This window comes from Nerophis ophidion, linkage group LG13 (assembly GCF_033978795.1).
Source record: "Nerophis ophidion isolate RoL-2023_Sa linkage group LG13, RoL_Noph_v1.0, whole genome shotgun sequence".
NCBI lineage: Eukaryota > Metazoa > Chordata > Actinopteri > Syngnathiformes > Syngnathidae > Nerophis > Nerophis ophidion.
This window is the reverse complement of record NC_084623.1, coordinates 32958870-32985162: the sequence shown is the minus strand read 5'-3', so window position 1 is coordinate 32985162 and position 26293 is coordinate 32958870. Positions and strand designations below refer to the sequence as shown.

The window sequence follows — 26293 nt, the reverse complement described above, 5'->3', positions numbered from 1 at the left end:
ACCTGTCAACCCTCCCGTTTTCTCAAGGAAACTCTGAGATTTTGCCATTCTTTACACTTTTTTTTTTTTTTTTTTAAATAAAATGGTATGAAAGCAAAATATTTCACATGAGCTCCAAATTGAAATGTATGGGAGTATTTAGTATACTTTTATTTGCACTAAATAAGTAAGAACAAAGGGTTTTCAATTTAGAACAATCAGAATTATTTGTAAGATATTTCTGACGTAAAAATGAAGGGAATTTTCCAGTCTATTACCTTTGCTAAAGGGTTAGCTTACAGACACAGAATGCAGACCGGTCCGGTCAACTTAGATTTTAATGACTACAAAAACAACCACATTGGACCTGTAGAGGTTTTTCTTGTGTAACAAGTCCCACCAAAAGAAGATTCTTCCCCAAATTTTCCAAATACTTCGGTTTGACAGGGGAGGAACTTTGTATCAGCGACTATATAGCCCAAGCAGACATTGAGCATCCTTCAGGTCAACCATGGGGACCTTGAGAACTCGCTCACTGACGTGGACATGGTGTGTGGTCTTCAGCTGGATGTGTGTTGGTCACACAGAGGCAAAACCGTGAGTTTTACTTCACTTTTTACACTCTGCTAACACATTGTTTCCAAATAAATTGTGATTCAGTTTCTTATTCAATGTTGTTTTGCAAACAGACACTACCTGGTTGGAATCCCGACAATTCTAGAAGCTGGAGCTGACACCAATTTCTGTGCCAGTCTTCTGCAAGTCAATGAACTTCTGACTATGACTGTCTCTTTAAACTCTAAAGAAGCGAATATCATCCTCTTCAATGAGGCATCCAGCGAAGACTTCCACAAGTGCGTCAGTTTTAAGGTCGGTTGAACTTTTCTTCCAATATTTTCTATATTTTTTCTATATGGTGAATATATACGTTTCTGCAACCAGGTTCCCCTTCCAAATAGCAATGAAGAGATAAGGGAACTTGTTGTGGAGGTAAAAGGTGAAAAATTCTACTCACGAGAGGTCAGTAAAGTCTTGATCAAGGTCTATGAACCGATGACCTTCGTGCAAACAGATAAACCCATCTACCTCCCAGGACAAACAGGTAACTTCATTATCCATTTTGTCCCAGTTAAGTCCATTTTGACTTGAGGCATTCCTTTTTTTTTTAAAAGGAATTCCTAATGTATAGATTATTGCAGCAATAACTTTGAAGCATATCATCCTAACAATTACAGATGGATTTTGTTGTAACAAAAATGTATTCAGCTCTTCTCAACACAATAGTATACTATCTTTTCTTGCCATCAATGTCAGAAGAATGTCAAAAATATTTTCTTATTACGCACAAAATAGTTTTGGGGTTTGTAACATTTCTGTGTTTAGAGCCTTTGGTACGATAGAGCGTACAATAGATTGTACTACGAACAACTGCTTCAGTATGGTGCAGACTAGCAGTGCTATGATTTTCCAAGTCAGCTATACGCTCTGTCATTTTTTTAATGATTTCTTTTTTTAATTTAATAAATATCATCTACTTCTTCTCAGCACTGTCCTTCACGCTCAGTTTCTTCCTTCCCATGGTTGGAAAAACAAAGTTGTCTAAATGCAGTTATGTTAAATCTCTAGTTATAAGCTAATGCTCAGGAGTACGAACATATGTTTTGGTTTAATTATTCTTTATGGCTGCTTTAAGATATGAAATTAATCGGGTACACATTTTCTTAGTAAGGGGATTTTTATTACATTTGTTGTTTTGGTTTGACAAATTAATATGCAGTAACAGACTCCCTGTTTTACACTAATTTCAGCATCCTTGATTGATTGATTGATTGATACTTTTATTAGTAGATTGCACAGTTCAGTACATATTCCGTACAATTGACCACTAAATGGTAACACCCGAATAAGTTTTTCAACTTGTTTAAGTCGGGGTCCACGTTAATCAATTCATGGTACCACAAAGATAGTAAGCCTGTAATGAGTGGAACCGCTGCCCAAAAGGCATCTGTATTACTATCTTCATTACACGCTGTTCCTGTCTTATAAAGTGATTAAAAACAATATTTTGTCTTAGTGGACTAGGTATATTCAACAATATGTCACTGTGCCCCTCCCCTCTCAGTGCAATTCCGAGTTGTATCCCTGGACACCATGTTCAGACCTGCCTTCCAGATGGTGAGTGTTTATTCTGATGTATCTTTATCTCAGTGTTACATACAAACTATGCGACTGTAAATACAGACGACTCAGGTTAAGAGTAAAATATACAAGTCATGTGATGAAGTGACCCTTCTTGATGGTATTATGTCATGCAGAGTCACCATAGCAATCAAGTAATAGTAGGTGCCAAATGAGTGAAATAAATGTTTTAATACGCGGTATGTTATTTTAACGGAGTTAATATTGAATGTACTTTGTACCATGTAATATGTGGTAGACATAACATGGCTTGTATGTAAAATCAAGTTAGTTGATATGTTGTTAAACTAATGTTCTCCATCACCTTGTTCATGTTTTTTTTTTGCTTTTGAACATGCTTAACAATTTACTTATTACTTATCACATGAAAACACTTTATTTTACTTTATTATATGTAAAAAAAAAAATAAAAAAAAAAAAATATATCTCTCTCTCTCTCTCTCTCTCTATATATATATATATATATATATATATATATATATATATATATATATAGGAACCCCTCATGAAACAGTTCTGTAGAGATGAAGTAGTCTTGTGATTTTTCCCACACATACATATTGCGCTCTACCACGGTATCGAGCACTATTCTCTGGATAATCCAATATATATATAATATACTTTATGTGGGTTCCCTCCGGGTACTCCAGCTTCCTCCCACCTCCAAAAACATGCACCTGTGGATAGGTTGATTGGCAACACTAAATTGGCCCTAGTGCAGGGGTAAGGAACCAATGGCTTGCGAGCCAGATGTGGCGCTTTTGATGACCGCGTCCGGCTCTCGGATAAATCTGAGCTGACGCTGCTTATTATGATAAGTAATAAATAAATCCACTTGTAATGAAAAATAACGTTCAAAATATAAAACATTCTCATGCATTTTTATGTTCAACAAGTTGCATTAATGGTAAGAAGTAAGTTATTCATTATTGGTTAGTGTGGGGCTTGCCCTCCTGGGGGTTCTTCAGACCACCAGGCACCGACATGAGAGCCTGTTTCAGGGTTACAATATTGTTTTATTTTTCAGTAAGTCTCTCAGTTGCTTTCCAGCATTTGTCTTTTTCTCTTTAGTTCTCACTCGCACTCTGGCTCCAGCCCCGGCCCCGTCTCTCCTCCTAGCTGCTGCTTAAAAACAGAGCGACAGGTGATTAGATAACCAGGCCCAGCTGGGCCATCTACGCACCTGTCGCTGATTTGGAGGCCGGTCCTGGCAACACCATGCTTCACTGCAGGCCCGCAGGCCACGCCCTCTCCACATTTAGCTTCAGAATAATAATTTTTTTAGAAAGAATAAGAGACATGAAATGTTGGTCTTACTTAAAAATGTACGCGTTTAGTTGTGTTCAGTGTTAAAAAAAATATGATATGGCTCTTATGGAAAAACATTTTCAAATATTTGGCTTCTTGGCTTTCTCAGCCAAAAAGGTTCCCGACCCCTGCCCTAGTGTGTGAACGTGAGTGTGAATGTTGTCTGTCTACCTATGTTGGCCCTGTGATGAGATGGCGACTTGTCCAGGGTGTATCCCGCCTTCTGCCCGAATGCAGCTGAGATAGGCTCCAGCACCCTCCACGATCCCGAAAGGGACAAGCGGTAGAAAATGGATGGATGGATATGTATTTTGGCAATAAATAATACATATATGAGTGACAAAAACAGAAACATTTTACAGTTGATTATTAAATGGATAATAATAACTTAGGAATGGTAACAGATTGAAGTGTAATGCTGGATTTGGTCGCAATTCACATACTGTACATGCTTCTGCTGTTCAGCTCAATAACGGCAATTTGCTGCTACAATTACAGATCTTCTTGTTTACTTCAATCTGCTAGATTATTTCATTTCACTTTGTCCCTTTTTTTAGATGATGATGACGATGATGATGTATTAACATCATTACTTTCTTCATTTATTTTTCTTGTTTTCCTTTATCTTTAACGAAGGAAGCAAATCTAAACTAATCTTTCCCTTTTTTCTTTTTTTTTACAGTACAAAAGCATTATGATTGAGGTAAGATTATTTCATTTTATTACATATAAATATTTGAGCAGTAAAGAAAAGCAAATATGATTCATCTTTTTGCCCCTGAAGCCTTCCTTTGTGTACTTATTCCCTCAGTTTGTATTACCGATATAACCAAATCAACAATGTAAACCCCATCGATATTTGTGTGCCTAAACATAGAAACCAGTTGAAAATGTCTATATCATCCTGCTAATATTGATCTGACACTGGTATTAATATTATCAATATTTTAATAAATCTACCCGACTTTAATTAGAATGTTAAAACAACACACTAATTTCAACCACAAAGGTATCACATTGCAGATTAACCTTCTTATTTTCGAACAGTTCAAACCCTTTGATAAATTAGGCAAAAAATATGTAAATTACTGTAAACATAACACACAGGCTTCCCTGATAATAATATACAATAGCTTTCAATATGAATTTACCTATTTACATAGGTTGATATACATGTATGTGTATATCAATTAAGCAAATGTTATTTATCCAAACACCAAGAAAAAGAAGAGAAGAAAATACACATACATGCACACACGCACACATAGCACTATTGGCGATAACAAAACATGGCCTGGCACTAAGGATAGAGTGAAAACACCACCTTTGAGACGTCCACTTTGGGGAATAACTCAAATTAATGCCATCTAAAAAATAATTTCAAACATTCTAAAATACATTTTAAATAAAATAAGAATAATACATTAATAAATAATAAAAACATAACATTGAGAGATTAATTGTAGCAATAAATGAAATAGAAAAATACAGATGACGAATTAAAAACCTAAAAAGAGGTGAACATAATCAGTAAAAAGCCTGATTAAAAAGGTGTATCTAACCTTTATTAACTTTAATTTAGTATTATTGTCATGTTACATCATATATATTGTAACTTCTGTGCAATTTCAATGTTTTTTTATTTTCTAAATATTCTTTTAATCACAAATACTTCACCTTCAGAGTGTATTGTATGCATAAATGTGGGGTAACTTTATCTTTTTATTTCCTTTCATGTAACAAGGACCCAAACAGGAACATCATTGGACAGTGGCTGAACGAAACATCCAGCAGTAAAATTTTGCAGCTCTCTCACTCCCTGAACTCGGAGGCGCGGGAAGGAGAATATCAGATTATGGTGGAGGTGGGCGAATCGAAAATATTCCAGAGCTTTAAAGTGGAGAAATATGGTAGTATATTGTTTTTTAAACGTATTTTGAATTGGGATTCTTTAAAAAAAAAAAATACATAATAATAATTACCATGATTTGTCTGTAGTTTTGCCAAAGTTTGATGTAACAATTGAAGGACCGGATGAAGTGACAGTCGTGGAGGATAACATCATCTTTGACGTGTGTGCACAGTAAGTACAAATATTTGAGGTCTTTATGTGTACAGCAGATTTTCTTTATCACAGGGTTTACGTTCTTAGACCTGAAGCAAAAGTTGAATGACAGACGTACCGCTAAAAATTACCATTTTTATACTCTAAGCCAAGCATCCTTAATTATATGTGTCTTTGCCAAAGAATTTTCTCATCATATGCGGTCCTCTCCAAGGTTTCTCATAGTCATCATTGTCACTGTCACCGCCGTCCCACTGGGTGTGAGTTTTTCCTTGCCCTTATATGGGCTCTGTACCGAGGATGTCGCTGTTGTTTGTGCAGCCCTTTGAGACACTTGGGAATTAGGGCTATATAAATAAACATTGATTGATTGATTGATGTAAGATGTGTGCTGATATCACATCATATCAATATCGGTATATGCCTCTACTACAGGTGCCAATATCTCTATGGAAGTGAAATTTTTTTTCCCCTGCACATAGTGCCATCTGACCACTTTCTATGTAATTACCATTCAAGAAATTGTAATCGCTAAATTTGTGAGGGAGCAAATGCCAAACCCAGAACAATGGAGGATCTACTGTAGTATGAAATTATTTAATCATCATTTGGTGCTTAATTATTTTTGCTCTGACAACATAATAAATATGTTCTTCTTTGTTTTCATCGATAGGTACACATATGGACAGCCTGTGCTAGGTACTGCCACACTTAAGTTGTGTCTACCGGTCTATACCTTTTTTGATTATCCTTTTGAAGGCCGATATAATGACTTTGAGATACCGCCACAATGCTACGAGGACACAGAGCAGGTAGAGTAAACAATAGTATCCCAGCTCCGCCCAGAATACAATTTCATGCGATCATATAGCAATTCTACTTGACTGCACGTCCCTGGTGAGGTTCTACATAGCAGATGATATCATTGTACTCTTCAGACAAACAACGAAGGCTGTGCCACCTTCACTGTGAAGATGTCCGATATCACAAAAATTTCCCCAGGTTCATTTCAAAATGTACTGGAAGTCAATGCTGTGGTGAAAGAAATGGGGACAGGCAAGTATTTAGCTTTATATATTTTGAAATGCAATTTGAATGATATAAAGTACATACGACTCATCAACAATAAATGTCTGTTCTGTTCTTGTACAGATATTGAACAAAAACAGTACAAAATGACTCAAATTTCCCAAGTGATTGGAAAGCTGTCATTTGTGGATACGCCTAGAATTTATGAGAAAGGATCAAATCTGGAAGGAAAAGTAAGTGTAACACTCATGATGGGGCTGTGGAATGATCGTGAACTGACAGATCTCTGCTCTTCCAACAGGTTCAAGCAGTCCACTACAACAATACTCCAGTTGCCGGCATGGTTCTGTACCTGCTGGAGGGTCAGAGCTGGAAGCCGTCTCTCCAGAAGACTCTCAGAACAGACAGTGACGGTTTCGCAACGTTCTCAATAAACACTACTTACCTTTACGGCGACATTAACATCTATGTAAGTAAGATGACACAACAGAATTGTGAGCCAACTTTCAACATAAAAGCACATTAGCAAGCTTTCAAACCATAAATAATCCACATGAAAAAAACAAATAAGAATAAGACCGCATTTTTTACATCACTGTGCATGTACCCCTGAGGTTATTTTAGTGGCTTTTTCTGCAGCCATTTTTTGATGTTAAAACGACAAATGCGAAGGGCAATGCTGCCAATCATTTGGTTAATCAGTGCAAGGTGACCTAAGGTAAGATGGACATGCACCATACCACACTATGGCTATTTTCAGATCCCTATTTGCACTGCAAGGGCAAGAATATTTTAGGGCAACCCTCCTGGTCCAGCCAATGGGTCCTGCCCAGAGCAGCAGCCTCGGTCCACCAAATGAGAGTACAAGAATGCTTGGCGTCAAGCTAAATACCTGAGCTATCAACTAGATTTAAGTGCATTAAGAGCTCAGAGGGTGAGGTTTACCAACATACTGTACACTTGCACAGCAACATAACTAGTGTTTACAGTACTTACACAGTATCAAAACGTGGAAACAGTGATTTCATGTTAAGTGCAAGGTGACTTTCAAAATAAGAGCATGGCATGGTCAGTTTCTAGTTGGAAATCTCTGAGATTCCTTGAACATACTACAGATAATTTCAGGCCTTGTTTTTTTATTCTTTTTGTGCAACAGAGATACACAGTCTGGAAAAGTGAACAAAAAACCCATAATTGTACTATTCAGCTCCTTATTAGAGAACAGTAAGTTTTTCAAAAAGTACTGAAACACTGAAGAGTTCCGGTAACCTCAAATTCAGTTCACCTGTAAAGATTGAAGTGCGTTTCCTCCTAAATAGTCATAGCTTTTTGTGAGTAGTTTATATGCATTAGATTGATACATGTTGGTAAAGACTAATTGACGCTCATTTCTCAAAACAACACAAAAGTTTAACACGCATACAGGTTTGTGTTAAAAGCTGATGTCTGTCTTAGCATTAATGAGTGCATGTATGTTCAATTTTATCCTATTTAGGTTAGCGGTTCACCAAACCTTTACAGTGATTATGGGACCCCTTACTATGAAATTGGAGAGCACACTGTGTCCCTGGTGCAAGAACACAATCCTCATACGAAGACAGCCAGCTACCTGCAGGTGAAGGAGATGAAGGAGACCATTCCTTGTCACTCAGATGAGGACATCACCATCAGATATGTTGTAGCTGGAGAGTCTCAGGGCACCGCAGAAATCATTTATCTGGTGAGTCAACATTGCCATAAACTTGCAGGTTATATAATTATTGGATAGTCTGTGTGACTATGAGTGGTTGTTAGAAAATGTGCTACGTGATTGACTTTCCAGCAAAAACATACATATTCAGCAATGTAAAGGCCTACTGAAACCCACTACTACCGACCACGCAGTCTGATAGTTTATATATCAATGATGAAATATTAACATTGCAACACATGCCAATACGACCGGTTTAGTTTAGTAAATTACAATTTTAAATTTCCCGCGGAGTTTCTATTTGAAAACGTCGCGGAATGATGACGCGTGCGCATGACGTCTCGGGTTGGAGGGGACATATTAGCACAGCACCACAAACGGCTAAAAGTCGTCTCTTTTCATTGCGCAATTATACAGTATTTTGGACATCTGTGTTGCTGAATCTTTTGCAATTTGTTCAATTAACAATGGAGACTATAAAGAACAATGCTGTTGGTGGAAAGCGGTGGATTGCAGCTGCCTTTAGCAACCGAGACACAGCCTGTGTTTTGTTTGTTGTGAAGCTTTAACACAGAACGGTCAAGCGAACATGTTTTCTACGTCAACCAGCAAATTTTTGACTGGGTAAATTGTGATATTAAGTCGGTCGGCTCTTACCGGAGACTTCAGTGGATTATGGGACTTCCTCCTGCAGCTGTCAAAAAGGCAGCTGTGATCTTGGCTCCTCCATCGGCTTCTCTGGGAGACACTGGCGTTCACCGCAGCCATCCGACTTTGAGGTATGACTTTATAATCTCACTAAAACCCTATTAAAACAATAAGCAGATAAGGGATCTTACAGAATTATCCTATTAAATGTGTCTAATTACTTCTGAAACGGTCTGGAGCCGTCGCTTTTTATTTTTATTTTTTTTGTGCTTCACTCTAACTTTCCTCATCCATGAATCTTTCATCCTCGCTCAAATTAATGGGGAAATTGTCGCTTTCTCGCTCCGAATAGCTCTTGCTGCTGGAGGCTCACATTATAAACAATAAGGATGTGAGGACCCCTACAACCAGTGACGTCACACGCACATCGTCTGCTACTTCCGGTAAAGGCAAGGCTTTTTTATTAGCGACCAAAAGTTGCAAACTTTATCGTCGATGTTCTCTACTAAATCCTTTCAGCAAAAATATGGCAATATCGCGAAATGATCAAGTATGACACATAGAATGGACCTGCTATCCCCGTTTAAATAAGAAAATCTCATTTAAGTAGGCCTTTAAAATACAATTTAAGTCACAGGTTATGCGTAATAATTTACCACATGAAGAAAACACAACTGTGTGATGTTTTAATTACAAGGTTATATGCAGTACATCACATGTTTATGCGTTTCCAGTTTAACATGTCCGAAAAGGAGTAGAAGAAGCAGAGCTTATGTATTCTTACTCCTCCTTCAATTTCAGCACGTACTGATAGTTTTTCCACTTTCCTTGTTTAACTTTTACCATTGCACTATTTTTTGGCCAGTAAAAAATGGATAAACATATGTTGAAAAGTTGTAAAGTTAATAGTTTGTTGTAAAAAAAAGATGTATTCAGTCATAAAAAATACATAAACGGAATTGGAAAAATAAAGGATCAAAAGTTAATCGAAATAATTACAAAATAGTGATTGGATATTGAGATTGGATATTGAGATTGGATATTGGTGGAGCAAGAAACAGAAGTATGCGTCCTGTATTGAGATGAAAAGGGGCACATCCTTCTATTACCATGAGGATCACAATGGTGTGTAAAATCTCAGTGTCATTAATGAATGACAAGGCACTTTGTATAACATTTACTTCAGACTTATTGTCAGCGCGTCTACACTCGTCCCCGATAAGAGAATACAGTATCAACATTTAATCATTAGAAGGTTAATCCCTGGTGGTGTAATGGTTAACCATTCTGACTTTTTGTGGCAGAGGGTTTGGGTTTAATCCCGTGCAGTACGTGCATATAAAACAGCATGTCACCTGCTAATTTGTTGTTAGAATTTTAAAAATGGTCACTTTACGAACTGTATCCTCCCAAATAACATTATGTTGTAAGGCACACTTACAGAGCAGTCGTCCTCTCAATCCAGGTTTTATCCAGAGGAGCGATTGTCCTTCAAGGAGCTAAACGGGTTGTTGTAAAGGATAAATCAGGTGGGGAATGACTGGAATGAGTTGTGCGTCTAGGTAAGCCTTTGGACGATGCTAATCAGTTTTGCTGTTCCAGTGACTGAGGGTGAGATGACGTTCCAGTTGCACATTTCTCCAGCGATGGCACCAGCTGTCCAGATTGTTGCATATGCTGTGCTTCCTAGTGCTACAGTGATTGCTCACAGTGCTGAGTTAACTACTGAGAAATGCTTCAGTGACAAAGTAAGTTCATTCATGTTTAGGTCCTATGCTCACAGACTACTTCTGATGTCAATGTTGTAAAACGTGTGCATCGTTGTGTGCCAGGTCTCGGTGGAGTTCCGTCCATTCTCAGCTGTCCCAGGAGAACAAATCACCTTGCAGGTCAAAGCAGAGCCAAACTCTCTTTGTGGGGTGAGCGCTGTTGACCAGAGTGTCCTCATTAAAGAGCCCGGAAAGACCTTAGATGCAGACAAGGTGAGTACATTTATCTTTCGATGTGGACGGAAAAAAAATCAGTAAACACTCATATTCATGCTAAAACGTGGGGGAAGAACAGCTGTGGTTGTTACATGTTTTACTTTAGGTTTTCTTGAAACATGTACTTTATCCTTTTTTCCCAGATATTCACCTTGTTGTACATCACAAAATCCTCATATGTTCCATACGAAGTTCAAGATCCAGTGAAATGCATACACGTCAGACCTAGAAGATCTATTTTGCCGTTCCCTTGGGGTAACAGCAATGATCCTTTTACCATTTTCCAGGTAATTCTATCACACAGTTCTACACATTTTTGTTCGACCCACCTTTGAAAATTTGACTTAGTTTCCAATCTTTTTTTTGCTTTGTCAATCCAGAATAATATGATGAAGATGGTAACAAATTTGGCCATTTGCCAGGACTATTTAAGACCATACTATTACAGAAAGGATGGTAAGGCCTCATTTTTTTTTTCAAGATATTGACAATTCATATTTTTCAACATCTACAGTTGTTCTTTATTGATTGGATGGGATATTTTTCAGGTTTTCCAATTACGACATTTAACGATGGTGCTCCAATGGAAGGAGGAGTGCCCAGTGACGGCCCAATTCAGACAATCCGCAGCTACTTCCCAGAGACTATGCTGTGGAGCCTTGTGGAAGTTGGGTGAGCCATCGTCAATAGTAACGAAAATGTTCTTATCTACTGTAAATTCTAATGCCGATTGAGCAAATTCAGCGGATGCCTGCAAATTAGGTGCGTCCTCGGAACTTTGTCCAATGCTCACGACTTCCCTGCATATTTTGGAAAATCAGTGTAATTTTCGCCACTAGATTTAGTTTTTCTGAGGAGTCCTCACCTGTACATCAACTGTCAAATCAACATCTATTTTTCTTTCTTGTGCAGACAAATGAGGAACAGCAACATGTAACAATATATCAACTTTTATTGCTCAAACGGCAAAATGATTGTCCTCCTGCGTACCTTAGACCTTCTGCATAATGTGCTATATAAATGTTAAGCAATACACTGGTGTCCTCTTGTTCCGGTTTACATGTATTTATGTTTTTATTTAAACTTTAGTTTTCCAGAGTGAGACAATTAAGAACAGATTCACATTTTAATTTACATGACAAGTATTGAAGGGTTATAAAAATCTCTCATCGTCTTTCATTTTTTAAACACCAATTACAGCTATAGATCACTCTCAAGAGTTTTGGGAGATCTGAGGATGTCGTTGTGACTTGTGCAGCCCTTCGAGACACTCGCGATTTAGGGCTTTATGAATAAACTTTGATGATTGATTGAAGAGTTTACAAAAAAAAAAAAATCTCATTGCATGCGGGGTAAATGTGTTGAAACATAAATGAATGTTTAATTGAGAAAAACAACTATCAAGTTTAAAAATAAACTTGGAGTATGTTTGCAACTTGTGGACAACATGAAGTCTTTCTTGGTGTTTATTTCAGTATATTGCAGTAGTAAAACATACCATCTATCCATCTATCATCTTCCGCTTATCCGAGGTCGGGTTGCGGGGGCAGCAGCCTAAGCAGGGAAGCCCAGACTTCCCTCTCCCCAGCCACTTCGTCTAGCTCTTCCTGGGGGATCCCGAAGCGTTCCCAGGCCAGCCGGGAAACATAGTCTTCCCAACGTGTCCTGGGTCTTCCCCGTGGCCTCCTACTGGTAGGACGTGCCCTAAACACCTCCCTAGGGAGGCGTTCGAGTGGCATCCTGACCAGATGCCCGAGCCACCTCATCTAGCTCCTCTTAATGTGGGGGAGCAGCGGCTTTACTTTGAGTTCCTCCCGGATGGCAGAGCTTCTCACCCTATCTCTAAGGGAGAGCCCTGCCACCCAGCGGAGGAAACTCATTTCGGCCGCTTGTACCCGTGATCTTATCCTTTTGGTCATGACCCAAAGCCCATGACCATAGGTGAGGATGGGAACGTAGATCGACCGGTAAATTGAGAGCTTTGCCTTCCGGCTCAGCTCCTTCTTCACCACAACGGATCGATACAACGTCCGCATTACTGAAGACGCCGCACCGATCCGCCTGTCGATCTCACGATCCACTCCTCCCCCACTCGTGAACAAGACTCCTAGGTACTTGAACTCCTCCACTTGGGGCAGGGTCTCCTGCCCAACCCGGAGATGGCACTCCACCCTTTTCCGGGCAGAACCCATGGACTCGGACTTGGAGGTGCTGATTCTCATTCCGATCGCTTCACACTCGGCTGCGAACTGATCAGTGGGAGCTGAAGATCCCGGCTAGATGAAGCCATCAGGACCACATCATCTGCAAAAAGCAGAGACCTAATCCTGCGGCCACCAACCCAGAACCCCTCAACGCCTTGACTGCGCCTAGAAATTCTGTCCATAAAAGTTATGAATAGAATCGGTGACAAAGGACAGCCTTGGCCGAGTCCAACCGTCACTGGAAACGTGTAAAACATACCTGGATTGAAAAGGGGCCGTGTTGATCATAACAGTTAGGTAAAGCTGTTGGAAATGTTTATTAGTTTACCAGCCAATTATCGACTAGCCTCATCAACGGGATCTGAAAATGTCCCAGAGGTGATGCGTGGAAAACATTTAATTCATACATTGGCCTGATTTCATTTAATGCGGATCAATGTGAAAAAAGGTTAGGTGCTTTGTTTGACACTGTGCACGTAGCGGTGTCATCGTGGTCGTAAGATCTAATTTTTCCACTTTGAGTACACGCCGACATTTGCGGTCTCCGTTCTGTGTACGTTCCACCCTAGTCGGTTTGGGCCTAACTCCTTGCTGCACAACTGATCACCCTTTTTTGTTGTTTCAGAAACTCTGGCATGCAGGATGTGGCCATAACTGCACCGGACACCATCACCACATGGGAGACTGAGGCTTTCTGCCTGTCCTCTCAGGGTTTCGGATTGGCTCCTCGTCAAACGTTAACAGTCTTCCAGCCTTTCTTCCTAGAGCTCACTCTTCCATACTCCATCGTACGGGGGGAACATTTTGAGCTGAAAGCGACCATCTTCAACTTCCAGTCTAAATGCATTCTGGTAATGACCAACTTTAATCTGCTCATGTCTTATTAGGGTTTTGTCAGAGGAAAATCAGACCCTCTGAATGAAACTAAAACAATCAGTTTTGTTCCAATATTCCATCAAACTTCATCTCATTATTTATTATTTTACAATGGATACTCCAAAGTCCCCCAAAGATCTCAACTAAGGCAGTAACTCTACTTGAGCATTAGCTCAAGTAGAGTTAGCATTAGCAAAGCATTAGCAAAGCATTAGCAAAGCATTAGCAAAGCACTGCTTTGGCTTTGCTTTTGTTTTGTATGACACCTTTATATAGGGCTTCTATTTTTCCTCTATCCTCTTGTTGTGGGGCAGACTGGCTAGCACTGCCATTTCTAATACAAAGCAAAGTATAGTTCAAACTTATATTGTCAGCAGACTCGATATGGAGGCGCTGAAAACTACAACATAGCTGGCATGGAGAAGACACATTCGAAATGACGCCACGTAAATGAGACCGTCCACAAAACGGCGCGTTCTGAAGAGACGGTCAGAAAGTAGCTTGAATAGGATCTCTAAAACATAATCCATGCAAGATTTTAAAAAAAAAGAACCACCATTACATATTGTGTAGACGGCAAGGAAGTGTTTTAAATGTAAAGAAAAAAAAATGTGTGCAAAAAAAGGAGCACAATCCATTTATGGTGTCCGTCTTGATGATATGCAGAATATATGCTGATCATTAAAATGGCCACAATACTAAGATGAGAAAATGCAAATGTAACTATTTAGCACCAAAGTGTCAAAGTCAAGGACCATGGGCCAGATCCGGCCCGCGAATGAATTATCTATGGCCCCCGGGATAATATTTGATTAATATTAGAACAAAACGGAACCTGCTGCTGTTTTGCACGCACCAATTCTCCATCAGGGTTGGCGCTATGAATTTTCAAAATGGGGTATCAAGTCTTAAAAATGGGGTCCAAAAGTAAATTTTTGGGGTCCCCATTTTTGTAACCGTTTTGAAAACAAATATCACATTCTATATTGTGTTTTAGAAAAAGGTTGTCATAAAAATCCTACAAAACAAAACACATTTTTATGCATATGTAAATGTATTCAGTTATAAACATTCATTCACTTTCTTCTTTTCTTCTTAGATCTAAACTTTACCGCTGCCGGTATTTTTTTTCTATATTTTTATTGTAAAATTTTCAGAATGTGTTTGTTCTATTTTTCGCCAAAGTTAGACAAAAACAACAATCTGAAGTCATCTTTATTTATTTGTTTTAATGCCATGATTTGAATTGTTTGGCCCGTGTGTGCACAGATTTTCCTCCATGCGGCCCCTTAGATATAATGAGTTTGACACCCCTAACACAACACAAGCAGTGTGACTTATCAAGAGTAAAACTGTTCTGCGGCCGGTGTTGTGCATTATTAATAGTACGTTAAGAAAGGACGTGCAAACTGGCAGTTGTGCAGAAATAGCTCTGAAGAAGGAGGCAATTGTGCTACAGCTCCGTTTTTAGTTAGTTATTTTGACAAAAGAGGTTGTAATTTCATTTTTTTCCCCAGTTACATGTTAAACTTTTGATTTATCTGTGTTTGCGGTAAAGGTCAGCGTGACTCCGGCTCCCTCCTTAGATTATACCCTCACCACCCTTCGTGATGAGCCATACAGTTCCTGTCTGTGCGGCAACGAGCGCAAGACTGTCAGGTGGACTATGGCTCCCTCAACCTTAGGTGAGCATCTCTGACTGTACAATCCAGAAAAGCTCAGCTTTCTTAAAAATGAAAGGGATTTTTGAGACGAGTCTGCCAGTTTTCATACTTAATGGTTTTTCTTCATTAGGGGTTGTCAATGTGACCGTGACCGCTGAGGCTGTGCCGTCCCGAGACCTTTGTAACAATGAGATTGCAGACGTGCCAGAAAGAGGTCGTGTCGATGTCGTCACACGAACACTTATTGTGAAGGTCAGTACGTTAAAAAGGTTTTTTCTCACAAAGCGTCAGATCATAAACTATTGGTAACCAAAAGTGTTTGCTATGTCCTTCCTTCTTAGGCTGAAGGCTCTGAGATGACAAAGACCTACAATTGGTTGCTGTGCCCAAAAGGTAACTTTAGGTTTATGACTGGTGACGATCATTATTAGTCCTATAAAATCAATTTTGGTCATAACCAAATAGGTCTTTGGTTAGTTTTTAAATGTTTGAGAGAGTCAAATGTTACAAGTTATTTTATTAGGTCAGGTCATCTAACAGGTATAAACTTGGGTTTCACTGTTCTAATTTGGGTCGAGTGTAAAATGTTTGGGTAACTGAGTTGCAGAATTCCAAGTAGTTTAGATTCAGTCGGTTCAATGAACTTAAACTAACTCAGTGGTTCTTAACCCGGGTTCGATCCAACCCTGGGGGTTCGGTGAGTCAGCCTCTGGGTTTCGGCAGCGGTCAAAACACACCTGATTAATCGGGTAAATAAAAACTTCTCCCTATCGGCGTACTATGGATACGGCAAAAGCAGAAGTCACACTGATTTGCAGGTGTGTAATTTGCTGTGAGTTTAGACACTGCGTTGGTTTTCTCCTTTGAACAAGGTGATGTTCATGCACCGTAATTTTATGCACCAGTAAAAAAAACATGGCAACACTTAAGTATGGGGAATATATTCACAATTAATTAGTTGCTTATTAACATGCAAATTAGTAACATATTGGCTCTTAACTAGTCATTAAGTACTTATTAATGCCTTATTCGGCATTGCCCTTTTAAAACCCTAACCTTCTAACCCTGACCCTAACCAAATAACTCTAAATTAAGTCTTTATAACTTAGATTATGTTCCCCTAGTGTCCAATTAACTCTAAATTAAGTCTTTGTTACTTAGAATATGTTCCCCATACTAAAGTGTTAACAAAAACATATAACTTTGTCTTCCATCCATATATTTCCTACCGCTTATTCCCTTTTGGGGTCGCGGGGGACGCTGGCGCCTATCTCAGCTACAATCGGGCGGAAGGTGGGGTACACCCTGGACAAGTCTCCACCTTATCGCAGGTGTCTTGAATTTGAAAAAAAAAAAAAACATATGCATATGAAACTGGTGGGGTTCGGTTAAGAACCACTGAAGTAACTGATTTAGTTTTGGAAGTTGATCTCTCAACTGAATTATCCGTCTGTCTCTACAACAGGAGAAACTCTGAAGGAGGAAGAAGAGATACAACTCCCTAGCAACGTGATTGAAGGATCAGCCCATGGCTCAGTATCTGTCCTAGGTAAATTAACACATTTGATATTCATGCAATTTGTTATTCTTATAGTCAGACCTGTGTGTTTATTTCCGTACCTGACGGTTTCGGGTACAACTGTTGCCTTCCTCAGACGTTGTCACGTGATGTTGCTGTGACATGTCTGGTCAGCTGATTTAAACCGTTTTTGGGGCTGTCTTCCTGCTTGTAGTAGCAGGCTGACAGCGCCATCTGCAGTCTGACCTCTTCAGGACTGTGTCCCAGGTGTGGAAAAAAAAAATGGTAAAATGGTAAATGGTTGTACTTGTATAGCGCTTTTCTACCCCTTTTTAAGGAGCCCAAAGCGCTTTGACAGTACTTCCACATTCACCCATTCACACACACATTCAAACACTGATGGCAGGTGCTGCCATGCAAGGCGCTAACCAGGACCAATCAGGAGCAAGGGTGAAGTGTCTTGCCCAAGGAAACGGACATGACTAGAATGGTAGAAGGTGGGGATTGAACCAGTAACCCTCAGATTGCTGGCACGGCCACTCTCCTAACTTCACCACATCATCCCCAACGCACCCTTGTCCTGGTTCACACAGGTCTAGCAATAAGAACAACAAATTGCATAATCTTTCAAATTTCTGAACATCTTTTTAAAAATATTTATTTGACTTTGGTTTATTTTTGAATAGTACAGTACTTCAATCAGTACAACATTAACCGTGAACTTTGACTGGCATAAACCTGCGCGTGTAATGCACACGGAACTGAATTACCATAGTATGACCTCGCTAACATTCAATTTGAACACATTTACTGTAGGAACATTGAATTTTACAATAACCAATTTACTTTCATTCTGTTTAGTGATCCATTTCCAACATGTAAATTTACATGTTGTTAGTAAGGCCTTATTGTTAGGGGTGTTCCCATCAAAGATGTATGCTGCCAATTGTTGAGCCAAATAACGTCCAAAATACACAACAACAAAACAAACCCATCAACTTGTCTTTTAAATCCTTGCCCTCAGAATATTTCTGTGTTCGGAAATAATAATAATTATTATTAATTAGATTTTATAAAGATACAAATATCTGTGTAATCACTCTAGTATTGATCATATACTGATACTACCCTTGGTATCGACATTACCAATATATGAATTGATCTGCCCTCTCGTTACATGTACACCTGGCAATCACACAGCAACAGGGGAATGTTATATTATGCTCTCCATAGACTCTCATTAATCTAATTGTTAATTTCTCTTTAATTCATTACTTTCGACTGTGACGTGGTTCCATCTACATTTATTAAACTTTAATTGGCATCCTTTTTTTGTATTGTTTCATGCTAGTTAAGTAGCTACTTCAGAGATTACCATGGGGTATTTTACTCTGTGCGTAACATGCTTAGCCTCGTCCTCCTGTCCTCCAGTGATAATGTAACTTTTAAAGAACATAGTTTATATAGTTTATTTTACACAGTTAACTGCTAGCCACCTCTATCAGTCCGGGGAGCAAAAACAAAGTATCAGCATGGTGAGATTTGTGTTTTTGATCGACATTGAAAGGCTCGGTGACCAACCAATCAGCATATAATAAGTTGTTCAACATTGAGTCTTGACGTAAAAGCAAGTTAATATCTGCATGCAGGAGACATCTTGGGCCGGGCTTTGAAGAATCTCGAAGGACTGTTGAGGATGCCGTATGGATGCGGCGAGCAAAACATGGCGCTCTTAGCTCCTAATGTTTACATCCTCCAGTATCTTCAACAGACACAGCAGCTGACACTAGCCATCAAAGAAAAGACTCTCAAGTTCCTGACTAGTGGTGAGTCACTGTGAACAACCTCCTTTATCAACCTTTTTTTACACCTATGGTTCTGCGCTGACATTATTTCTCAAGTTCGCAAATCATCTTTCAGAATTAGAAAAATGCATGTATTTTTAGCTTGTAAAAATAATTTAGAACTAATTTGCCTCATTTGACTTTTTCAAAACTGTACTGGTTTTTAAAGAAAATAAATCCTCTTCATGTTAAAATTGTTCAAAGTGAGACACACGGGTAATAGACCTGATGACTTCCTCAGGCTGCAAGTGTAATCTTGTTTTCTGGCAAACAGACAGAAGCATAATTATTATTGATGATTTTCTATGTAATGATTATTGATTTCAGAATTTTGTTGATTCTGTAAAATTGATTGTCGAGGTAAAAAAAGGAACAATACAATAAAAACAATAATTTCAGGAGGCAGGTTAGTGATAATAAACTACAAAATAAAAATACCATTAAAGTAACGTTAGGCATCTTAAACAGTACATGTATTATTAAGAAAAGTGAAGTGAATTATATTTATATAGTACTTTTCTCTAGAGACTCAAAGCATTTTACATAGTGAAACCCATTATCTACATTTGAATAAGAGATACGGTAAAAAGAGTAGTGTTAATAAGATCCCAGAATGCCTTCAACATTTTAAAGACAGAAAGGAAAATAAATAAGAAATTGTTATGGATTTTAACAACTATTTTGGGCAAATAGGACCAATCCTGTAAGAAAACACTCCCAAGCCTTCAATATGTTATAATCGGTGGGATAACACAGACAGGAATTTCAATTAAATGTTCTGAACACACTTATGAAAAGAATAAATAATCGACAATTTAAACAAAAATACATCTAAAACATTCACTGATAGTAACAGAATCGGTATGAAAATTATAAAAATGGTCATCAAGGAAATATCACAACCACCAACATGCCTAAGTAATGTATAATTTTATACAAGATCAAATAACAAATTACAGGTCAGTTTCATTCTTGCCACAATTTTCTAAAAACATTGAAAAATTCAGACTATTGAAAAAAGGAGTTACAAAATAATATTTAAATAACAACGCCTAAGCGTACATTTTTTCTGACATGGATCAAATGATTACCTCGACTGGTAATTTGACAACTTTAAAAGTATCTGATTTTTAAATGGAATACCAAAGTCATTAACTTTAATTGCATGCTTTATTAATATTTCACTTATCACAAATTATCTCATGAAATATGTTTCCAGATAATTCGGTAAATAAGAGTTGTATAATGTACACATTCTTCTGTTTTTGTTCATATTGATCTCAACTGTGCTGTCAAACGTGAAATTAGCTTGTTGTATATGAATTATTGTTGAACAGGTTACCAGAGGGAACTTAACTACAAGCATGAAAGTGGAGGATACAGCACTTTTGGAACAGGAGAGGAGAACACTTGGTAAGAAAATTAATACAAAAATGCAGTATATGTGTTCTTTTTGTTAAAATTGCATGGTTACATGGCACATTTGAATAGTGCGCACTTACACCAACTTGCGTGTCTTAATACTGTTTTACTAAGCAGTAGTTTAGTTGTAGTCATTTTAAACTGTTCCTCGATAACAAAGTATACAAAACTAAAGCACATGTCGACATAAACAGACTCATTAGAAATCAAATAAATGACACCTTTGGCACCAAAGTTCGACATAGGTATCGAGTGTTCTGAAATGAAAAATATATTGCAGTCTAAAACACAACATTTGTAAATATAAAGTAGTGAAGTTCCAAAAAATAGACGTGTAGTTGCATATTACTTACAGATACAAAGTCTCCAAAGCAGAAGTGTAGTAGAAAGTGTTCAGGAACAAAAGTGTCCGCATCATGAGGTTAAAGAGGCTGTCTGTTCAAAAGTTACATTTTTAAAACCAAAAATTACAAGAAGACCACAACTGGCTAGCTTATGTCATTAATAGTAGTTTAAAAGTGCATGTACTTTTTAAAAGTGTCCGTATTTTTCATAATTACTCAATATATTGAATATAAATTGCTATTCGGCCTGAGGAATTTGGTTGGCATTCAGGCCTGACATTCATTGCTGTCTCGCCAGATGTAAACGTAGTCTCGGATAAGCAACTAACACCTTGCATTCATTTTGTTATGATATGATATACTCACAATGAAAGTTAATGTTAGCTATCCAAATCCTTAAAGGGTAACATTATCACAATTTCAGAAGGGTTAAAACCAATAAAAATCAGTTCCCAGTGGCTTATTTTATTTTTCAAAGTTTTTTTTCAAAATTTTACCCATCACGCAATATCCCCGAAAAACTGCTACAAAGTGCCTGATTTTCACCATCGCTATATCCACCCGTCCATTTTCCTGTGATGTCACTGCGTGACGCCAATACAAACCAACATGGCGGATAGAACAGAAAGATATAGCGACATTAGCTCAGATTCAGACTCGGATTTCAGCGGCTTAAGCGATTCAACAGATTACGCATGTATTGAAATGGATGGTTGGAGTGTGGAGGCAGATAGCGAAAACGAAATTGATGAAGAAACTGAAGCTATTGAGCCATACCACGACAGACAACGGCAACGAGGACGAATTTGGCTATCGCCTTCTAACCAACGATTGGTGCCACTGGTGCAACTTGAATCCGTCGATTGGCATTAAATGTGGGTGGAGGGAGAGGCTGGATGCAAATATAGCTAAAAATGAGGCATAATGATGCAATATGTACATACAGCTAGCCTAAATAGCATGTTAGCATCGATTAGCATGCCGTGACCATTGATATGTCTGATTAGCACACTCCACGTAAGTCAACTTGAATCAGTCCCTGTTTGTGTTGTTACACCCTCCGACAACACACCGACGAGGCATAATGTCTCCAAGGTACGAAAAACAGTCGGAAAAACGGAAATTAACAGAGCTGATTTGACTTGGTGTGTGTAATGTGTTTGAGAAAATGGCGGATTGCTTCCTGTTGTGACGTCACTGGTGAAAGGTCATTGCTTCGACAGCGAACATTTGAAAGGCGTTTCAATCGCCAAATTCACCCTTTTAGAGTTCGAAAATCGGTTAAAAAAACATGTGGTCTTTTTTCTGTAACATCAAGGTGTATATTGACGCTTACATAGGTCTGGTGATAATGTTCCCCTTTAACATTAGATAACAACACACAAAGCTTTTTTTTTCAGCACGTGCACGTTATGTACGGGTGCTGATTTGTGTAGCGGCCTCAACGTTGTGTTCTTCCCATATTACCGCTGTGCAAGGGGCGCAAACTCGCTACCATCACAGAGTGAGGAGATGTGTGCTAGCCACTAGGCTAAAAGCACGAGCTGCTAAACCAGCGGCTAGCACACTATTTGAAGCTTTCAGGGAGTGAGGTTTACCAATGTACATCTGGTGCAGCCACTCTGGCTGGCTCCCGTTACATACGCATTACGTGCTGAAAGCTGTAAGAGGGTGATATTTAAACACATTGGAAATTTAGTGCCCTCGAGGAGACGAGGCTTCAAACTTGTTTTCATTGAGGGCCACATCGCATTAACGGCTGCCCTCATAGGGCCAACTGTTTTAGTGAATATAAATGTATAAGGATTCCCCTTATCATATTGTTACACAATTGCCTATGCGTTTGATTATATATATTTTTAACGTAAAAACTTAAACATATTTGCAGATTCAGCAGTAAAAACACTTACCGCTCTGTCACCGGAATTTTATGTACAAAACCCAAAACCAGTGAAGTTGGCATGTTGTGTAATTCATAATTAAAAACAGAATACAATGATTTGCAAATTTTTTTTAACTTATATTCAACCAAATAGACTGCAAAGACAAGATATTTAATGTTCAAACTGAGAAACTTAATTATTTTTTGCAAATAATCATTAACTTAGAATTTAATGGCAGTAACATGTTGCTAAAAAGTTGGCACCGAGGCATTTTTACCACTGTGTTACATGGCCTTTCCTTTTAACAACACTCGGTAAACATTTGGGAACTGAAGAAACCAATTTTTGAAGCTTTTCAGGTTGAATTATTTCCCATTCTTGCTTGATGTACAGCTTAAGTTGTCGTATTTTACGCTTCATAATGCTCCACACATTTTCAGTCAGAGACAGGTCTGGTACTGCGGGTAAGATAGCTTATTTAAACAACATGCTGTGATGGTGTGGCGCAGTGGGAGAGTGGCCGTACGCAACCTGAGGGTCCCTGGTTCAAATCCCACCTAGTACTAACCTCGTCACGTCCATTATGTCCTGAGCAAGACACTTCACCCTTGCTCCTGATGGGTGCTTGTTGGCAGCTCCCTCCATCAGTGTGTGAATGTGTGTGTGAACGGGTAAATGTGGAAGTAGTGTCAAAGCGCTTTGAGTACCTTGAAGGTAGAAAAGCGCTATACAAGTACAACCCATTTATCATTTAACATCACTGATTATTGCTCACTGCAGATGTTATGAGAGCCAACAAACATAATACAACATCATTTACTGTACAAGGTCTGCTGTCATCAGGATGCCAACTGCTAGTATGTATATACATTCACATTTAAATTAAGAATAACTCAAAATCCTGGGGGGGGAGGGGGGGGGGAACTAAACTGCTGGCTGTCCTCAGCTTCTCCTGTGCCTTGTCCTCTGCCGGGCATGTCTGTCTAAGGCCTGTTGCTGGCCCTGCCGGGCGGCACACTTCACCCAGGTATTGGTTTTTTGTTGCTGGCCAGCCTGGCTGCGTAGGGCCGGTGGTTCCTTCTTCCCTTGGCACCGCACCTACTGTTTTGGGTTGGGCTCTCTGGGTGGCTGGGGTCGTACTTTGGGTCCCGCACACACTGGGAGGCAAACATACTGTATATACAAATGCACATACAGTACACAATTATTCATACATATATACACACATACGTACTGCCATTCTCCCCATAGCTGGGTCTAAATTGACTGTCAAAGTGTACCAAGTTTTGAATACATCCTCAGCCTTCTTCTATCCAGGTGAGAGGCATGATTTATGACATACAATAAACCTCCAGGGAATAGCGAAGCGAGGAAACAGATGACCAGTGAAGGATGTAAACATGACACACAAGCACCGCTATAAATAGTTTGTCTGTGTTAGCACTTATAATAACAATATCACTAATATTATGATATTGCCTGCTCAGTGGCCTTGTGGTTAGAGTGTCCGCTCTGAGATCGGTATCTCGTGAGTTAAAACCGAGTCATACCTAAGACTATAAAAATGGGATCCATTACCTCCCTGGCACTCATCATTTAGGGTTAGAATTGGGGGTTAAATCACCAAAATGATTCCTGAGCGCGGCCACGCTGCTGCTCACTACTCCCCTCACTTCCCAGGGGGTGGAACAAGGGGATGGGTCAAATGCAGAAGTTAATTTCACCACACCTAGTGTGTGTGTGTGACTATCAGTGGTACTTTAACTTGAATACTTGGTTATTATTCAAGCCACGAAATGGAAATAGAGTTTTGTTGGCGCTTTTTGGATTTCATGGTGGTAATAGAGGACCGTCTGGCTTTCATTTAATTTGTATCTACGAGTTATTACGATATGTTGTCATGTCTTTCACAATGATTGTGAATTATAGGTAAAATTAAAAATAAGTGCAAATCCCTTTCCCCGCCAATATCGATATTGTGTCAAAAGCGTGACTGTATGTTTTCACTCATATTTGTCTCAGGTTGACTGCTTTCGTGATGAGAGTCTTTGCCAAAGCATCATCGTTTATCTACATTGACCCTGCCACTGTGGAAGATTCCGAGGAATGGCTGAAAGACAAACAAAAAGACAATGGTTGTTTCCAGCAGTCAGGGAAACTTTTTCATAACAGAATGAAGGTAAAGTGGTGTCATTCTGTGTGACGTCAGGAGGTTGGTTGTGACACGAGAACTAAAAGTGATGTTTCTCCTACAGGGCGGTGTTTCGGATGAAGTGACCCTCAGTGCTTACATCACAGCTGCCTTTTTGGAGAAGGGTATGCCTGTAGATGTAAGTAGACTCCTGCTCAAAAACATCCTTTCTACACCATTCACATCATCACTCTACATTTCATGCCAAAATGATTTAAACCTGTAAAAAGCCATTTGAGATTAAAGTCAAATGATGGGCGATTGTACTTTAACTTAATGTATATCAGAGACCAAGTGGAACACACAAAACACTTGTTTTACATTTATTAAATTCAAAGATGTGTGATGTTACAAATGTTACATTGTTTAAGGTAAATGTATTCCTTATTTCAAAATAACTCAACTTTCCAGCTTTGTATTAGTATTTATTAGTACCATAAATGTACATTAAAAATAAGTAATATTTAGAATTTTTGTACAGAACCTTAGGTCTGGTACAGAGGTGTACCAAATTCCCAAGTGGTGCACATTAATCAGTAAAGGGCATGAAGTTGTGTCATGCGTTTAAATTTCTATCAAATACAAGCGTCTGCCAAATGTGATGTAAATACCACGTTAGTGAAGATCCAGCCATTAAGGGCACTTCCACTAAATGTGTGCATTACAACCATAAAAAGACGAGACAAGGAAGCGGGCATGACCAGTGGGGCGGTATAGCTCGGTTGGTAGAGTAGCCGTGCCAGCAACTTGAGGGTTGCAGGTTCGATTCCCGCTTCAGCCATCCTAGTCACTGCCGTTGAGTCCTTGGGCAAGAAACTTTACCCACCTGCTCCCAGTGCCACCCACACTGGTTTAAATGTAACTTAGATATTGGATTTCACTATGTAAAGCGCTTTGAGTCACTTGAGAAAAGTGCTATATAATTCACTTCACTTCACCATTGATAGTGCGATATTTTCAATATCACATTTGTCGACATATGTTGTAGTATTATTAACGTGATCATTATCGCTAAGCAACGTGAAACGACAACAACAGCATAACTACTGTCTAGTTACACAGCATTAAAACATGCACACAGTGACTTCTGGTTAGGTGAACATGAAAAGGAATCTTAAAAATAAAAGCACTGGCAGTATTACCTGGAATTGTATCGCAGCGACCAACAGCATGTTCCTTTTTAATATTGGGGGGGATTGTTAGCCACTGAAAGAAAAACAAATTTACTTGTGTACAAAAGCTTTGTCATTGTAGTCAAGATGTTACTTTTGCGCATGGTTGCGGTTCATGGCGTGATGACTGTCAGGCTTGCTCCTGACAGTTTGTCTATGTTTTAGTTTTTTCCTCTGCATTTGTCTGTTTCCTGTGTTTAGTATTTCCTGTCTTTTAGTCCCTGTCAAGTGCTCTTAATTTGTCAGCTTCCTGTCTTGTTCCCTGCGTGCT

The 26293-nt window shown here is 38.9% G+C and overlaps 1 protein-coding gene across 1 annotated transcript in view; it reads left to right on the top strand.

Moving 5' to 3' along the window:
• Positions 1-426: 426 nt before the first annotated feature.
• Positions 427-26293, top strand: part of LOC133564462 (alpha-2-macroglobulin-like) — a 37293-nt gene continuing 11426 nt past the window's right edge. The window contains exons 1-27 of the mRNA XM_061918794.1: positions 427-576; positions 669-849; positions 922-1081; positions 2102-2154; positions 4169-4189; positions 5231-5396; positions 5485-5569; positions 6225-6363; positions 6490-6607; positions 6704-6813; positions 6882-7049; positions 8076-8300; positions 10384-10447; positions 10521-10666; positions 10751-10900; positions 11047-11190; positions 11284-11359; positions 11452-11575; positions 13733-13958; positions 15542-15668; positions 15778-15899; positions 15989-16040; positions 17113-17196; positions 18816-18992; positions 20348-20423; positions 24682-24838; positions 24915-24989. Of these exons, the coding sequence (XP_061774778.1) occupies positions 491-576; positions 669-849; positions 922-1081; positions 2102-2154; positions 4169-4189; positions 5231-5396; positions 5485-5569; positions 6225-6363; positions 6490-6607; positions 6704-6813; positions 6882-7049; positions 8076-8300; positions 10384-10447; positions 10521-10666; positions 10751-10900; positions 11047-11190; positions 11284-11359; positions 11452-11575; positions 13733-13958; positions 15542-15668; positions 15778-15899; positions 15989-16040; positions 17113-17196; positions 18816-18992; positions 20348-20423; positions 24682-24838; positions 24915-24989 (3312 nt within the window). The 5' untranslated portion in view covers positions 427-490. The remainder of the gene's footprint in view (positions 577-668; positions 850-921; positions 1082-2101; positions 2155-4168; positions 4190-5230; positions 5397-5484; positions 5570-6224; positions 6364-6489; positions 6608-6703; positions 6814-6881; positions 7050-8075; positions 8301-10383; positions 10448-10520; positions 10667-10750; positions 10901-11046; positions 11191-11283; positions 11360-11451; positions 11576-13732; positions 13959-15541; positions 15669-15777; positions 15900-15988; positions 16041-17112; positions 17197-18815; positions 18993-20347; positions 20424-24681; positions 24839-24914; positions 24990-26293) is intronic.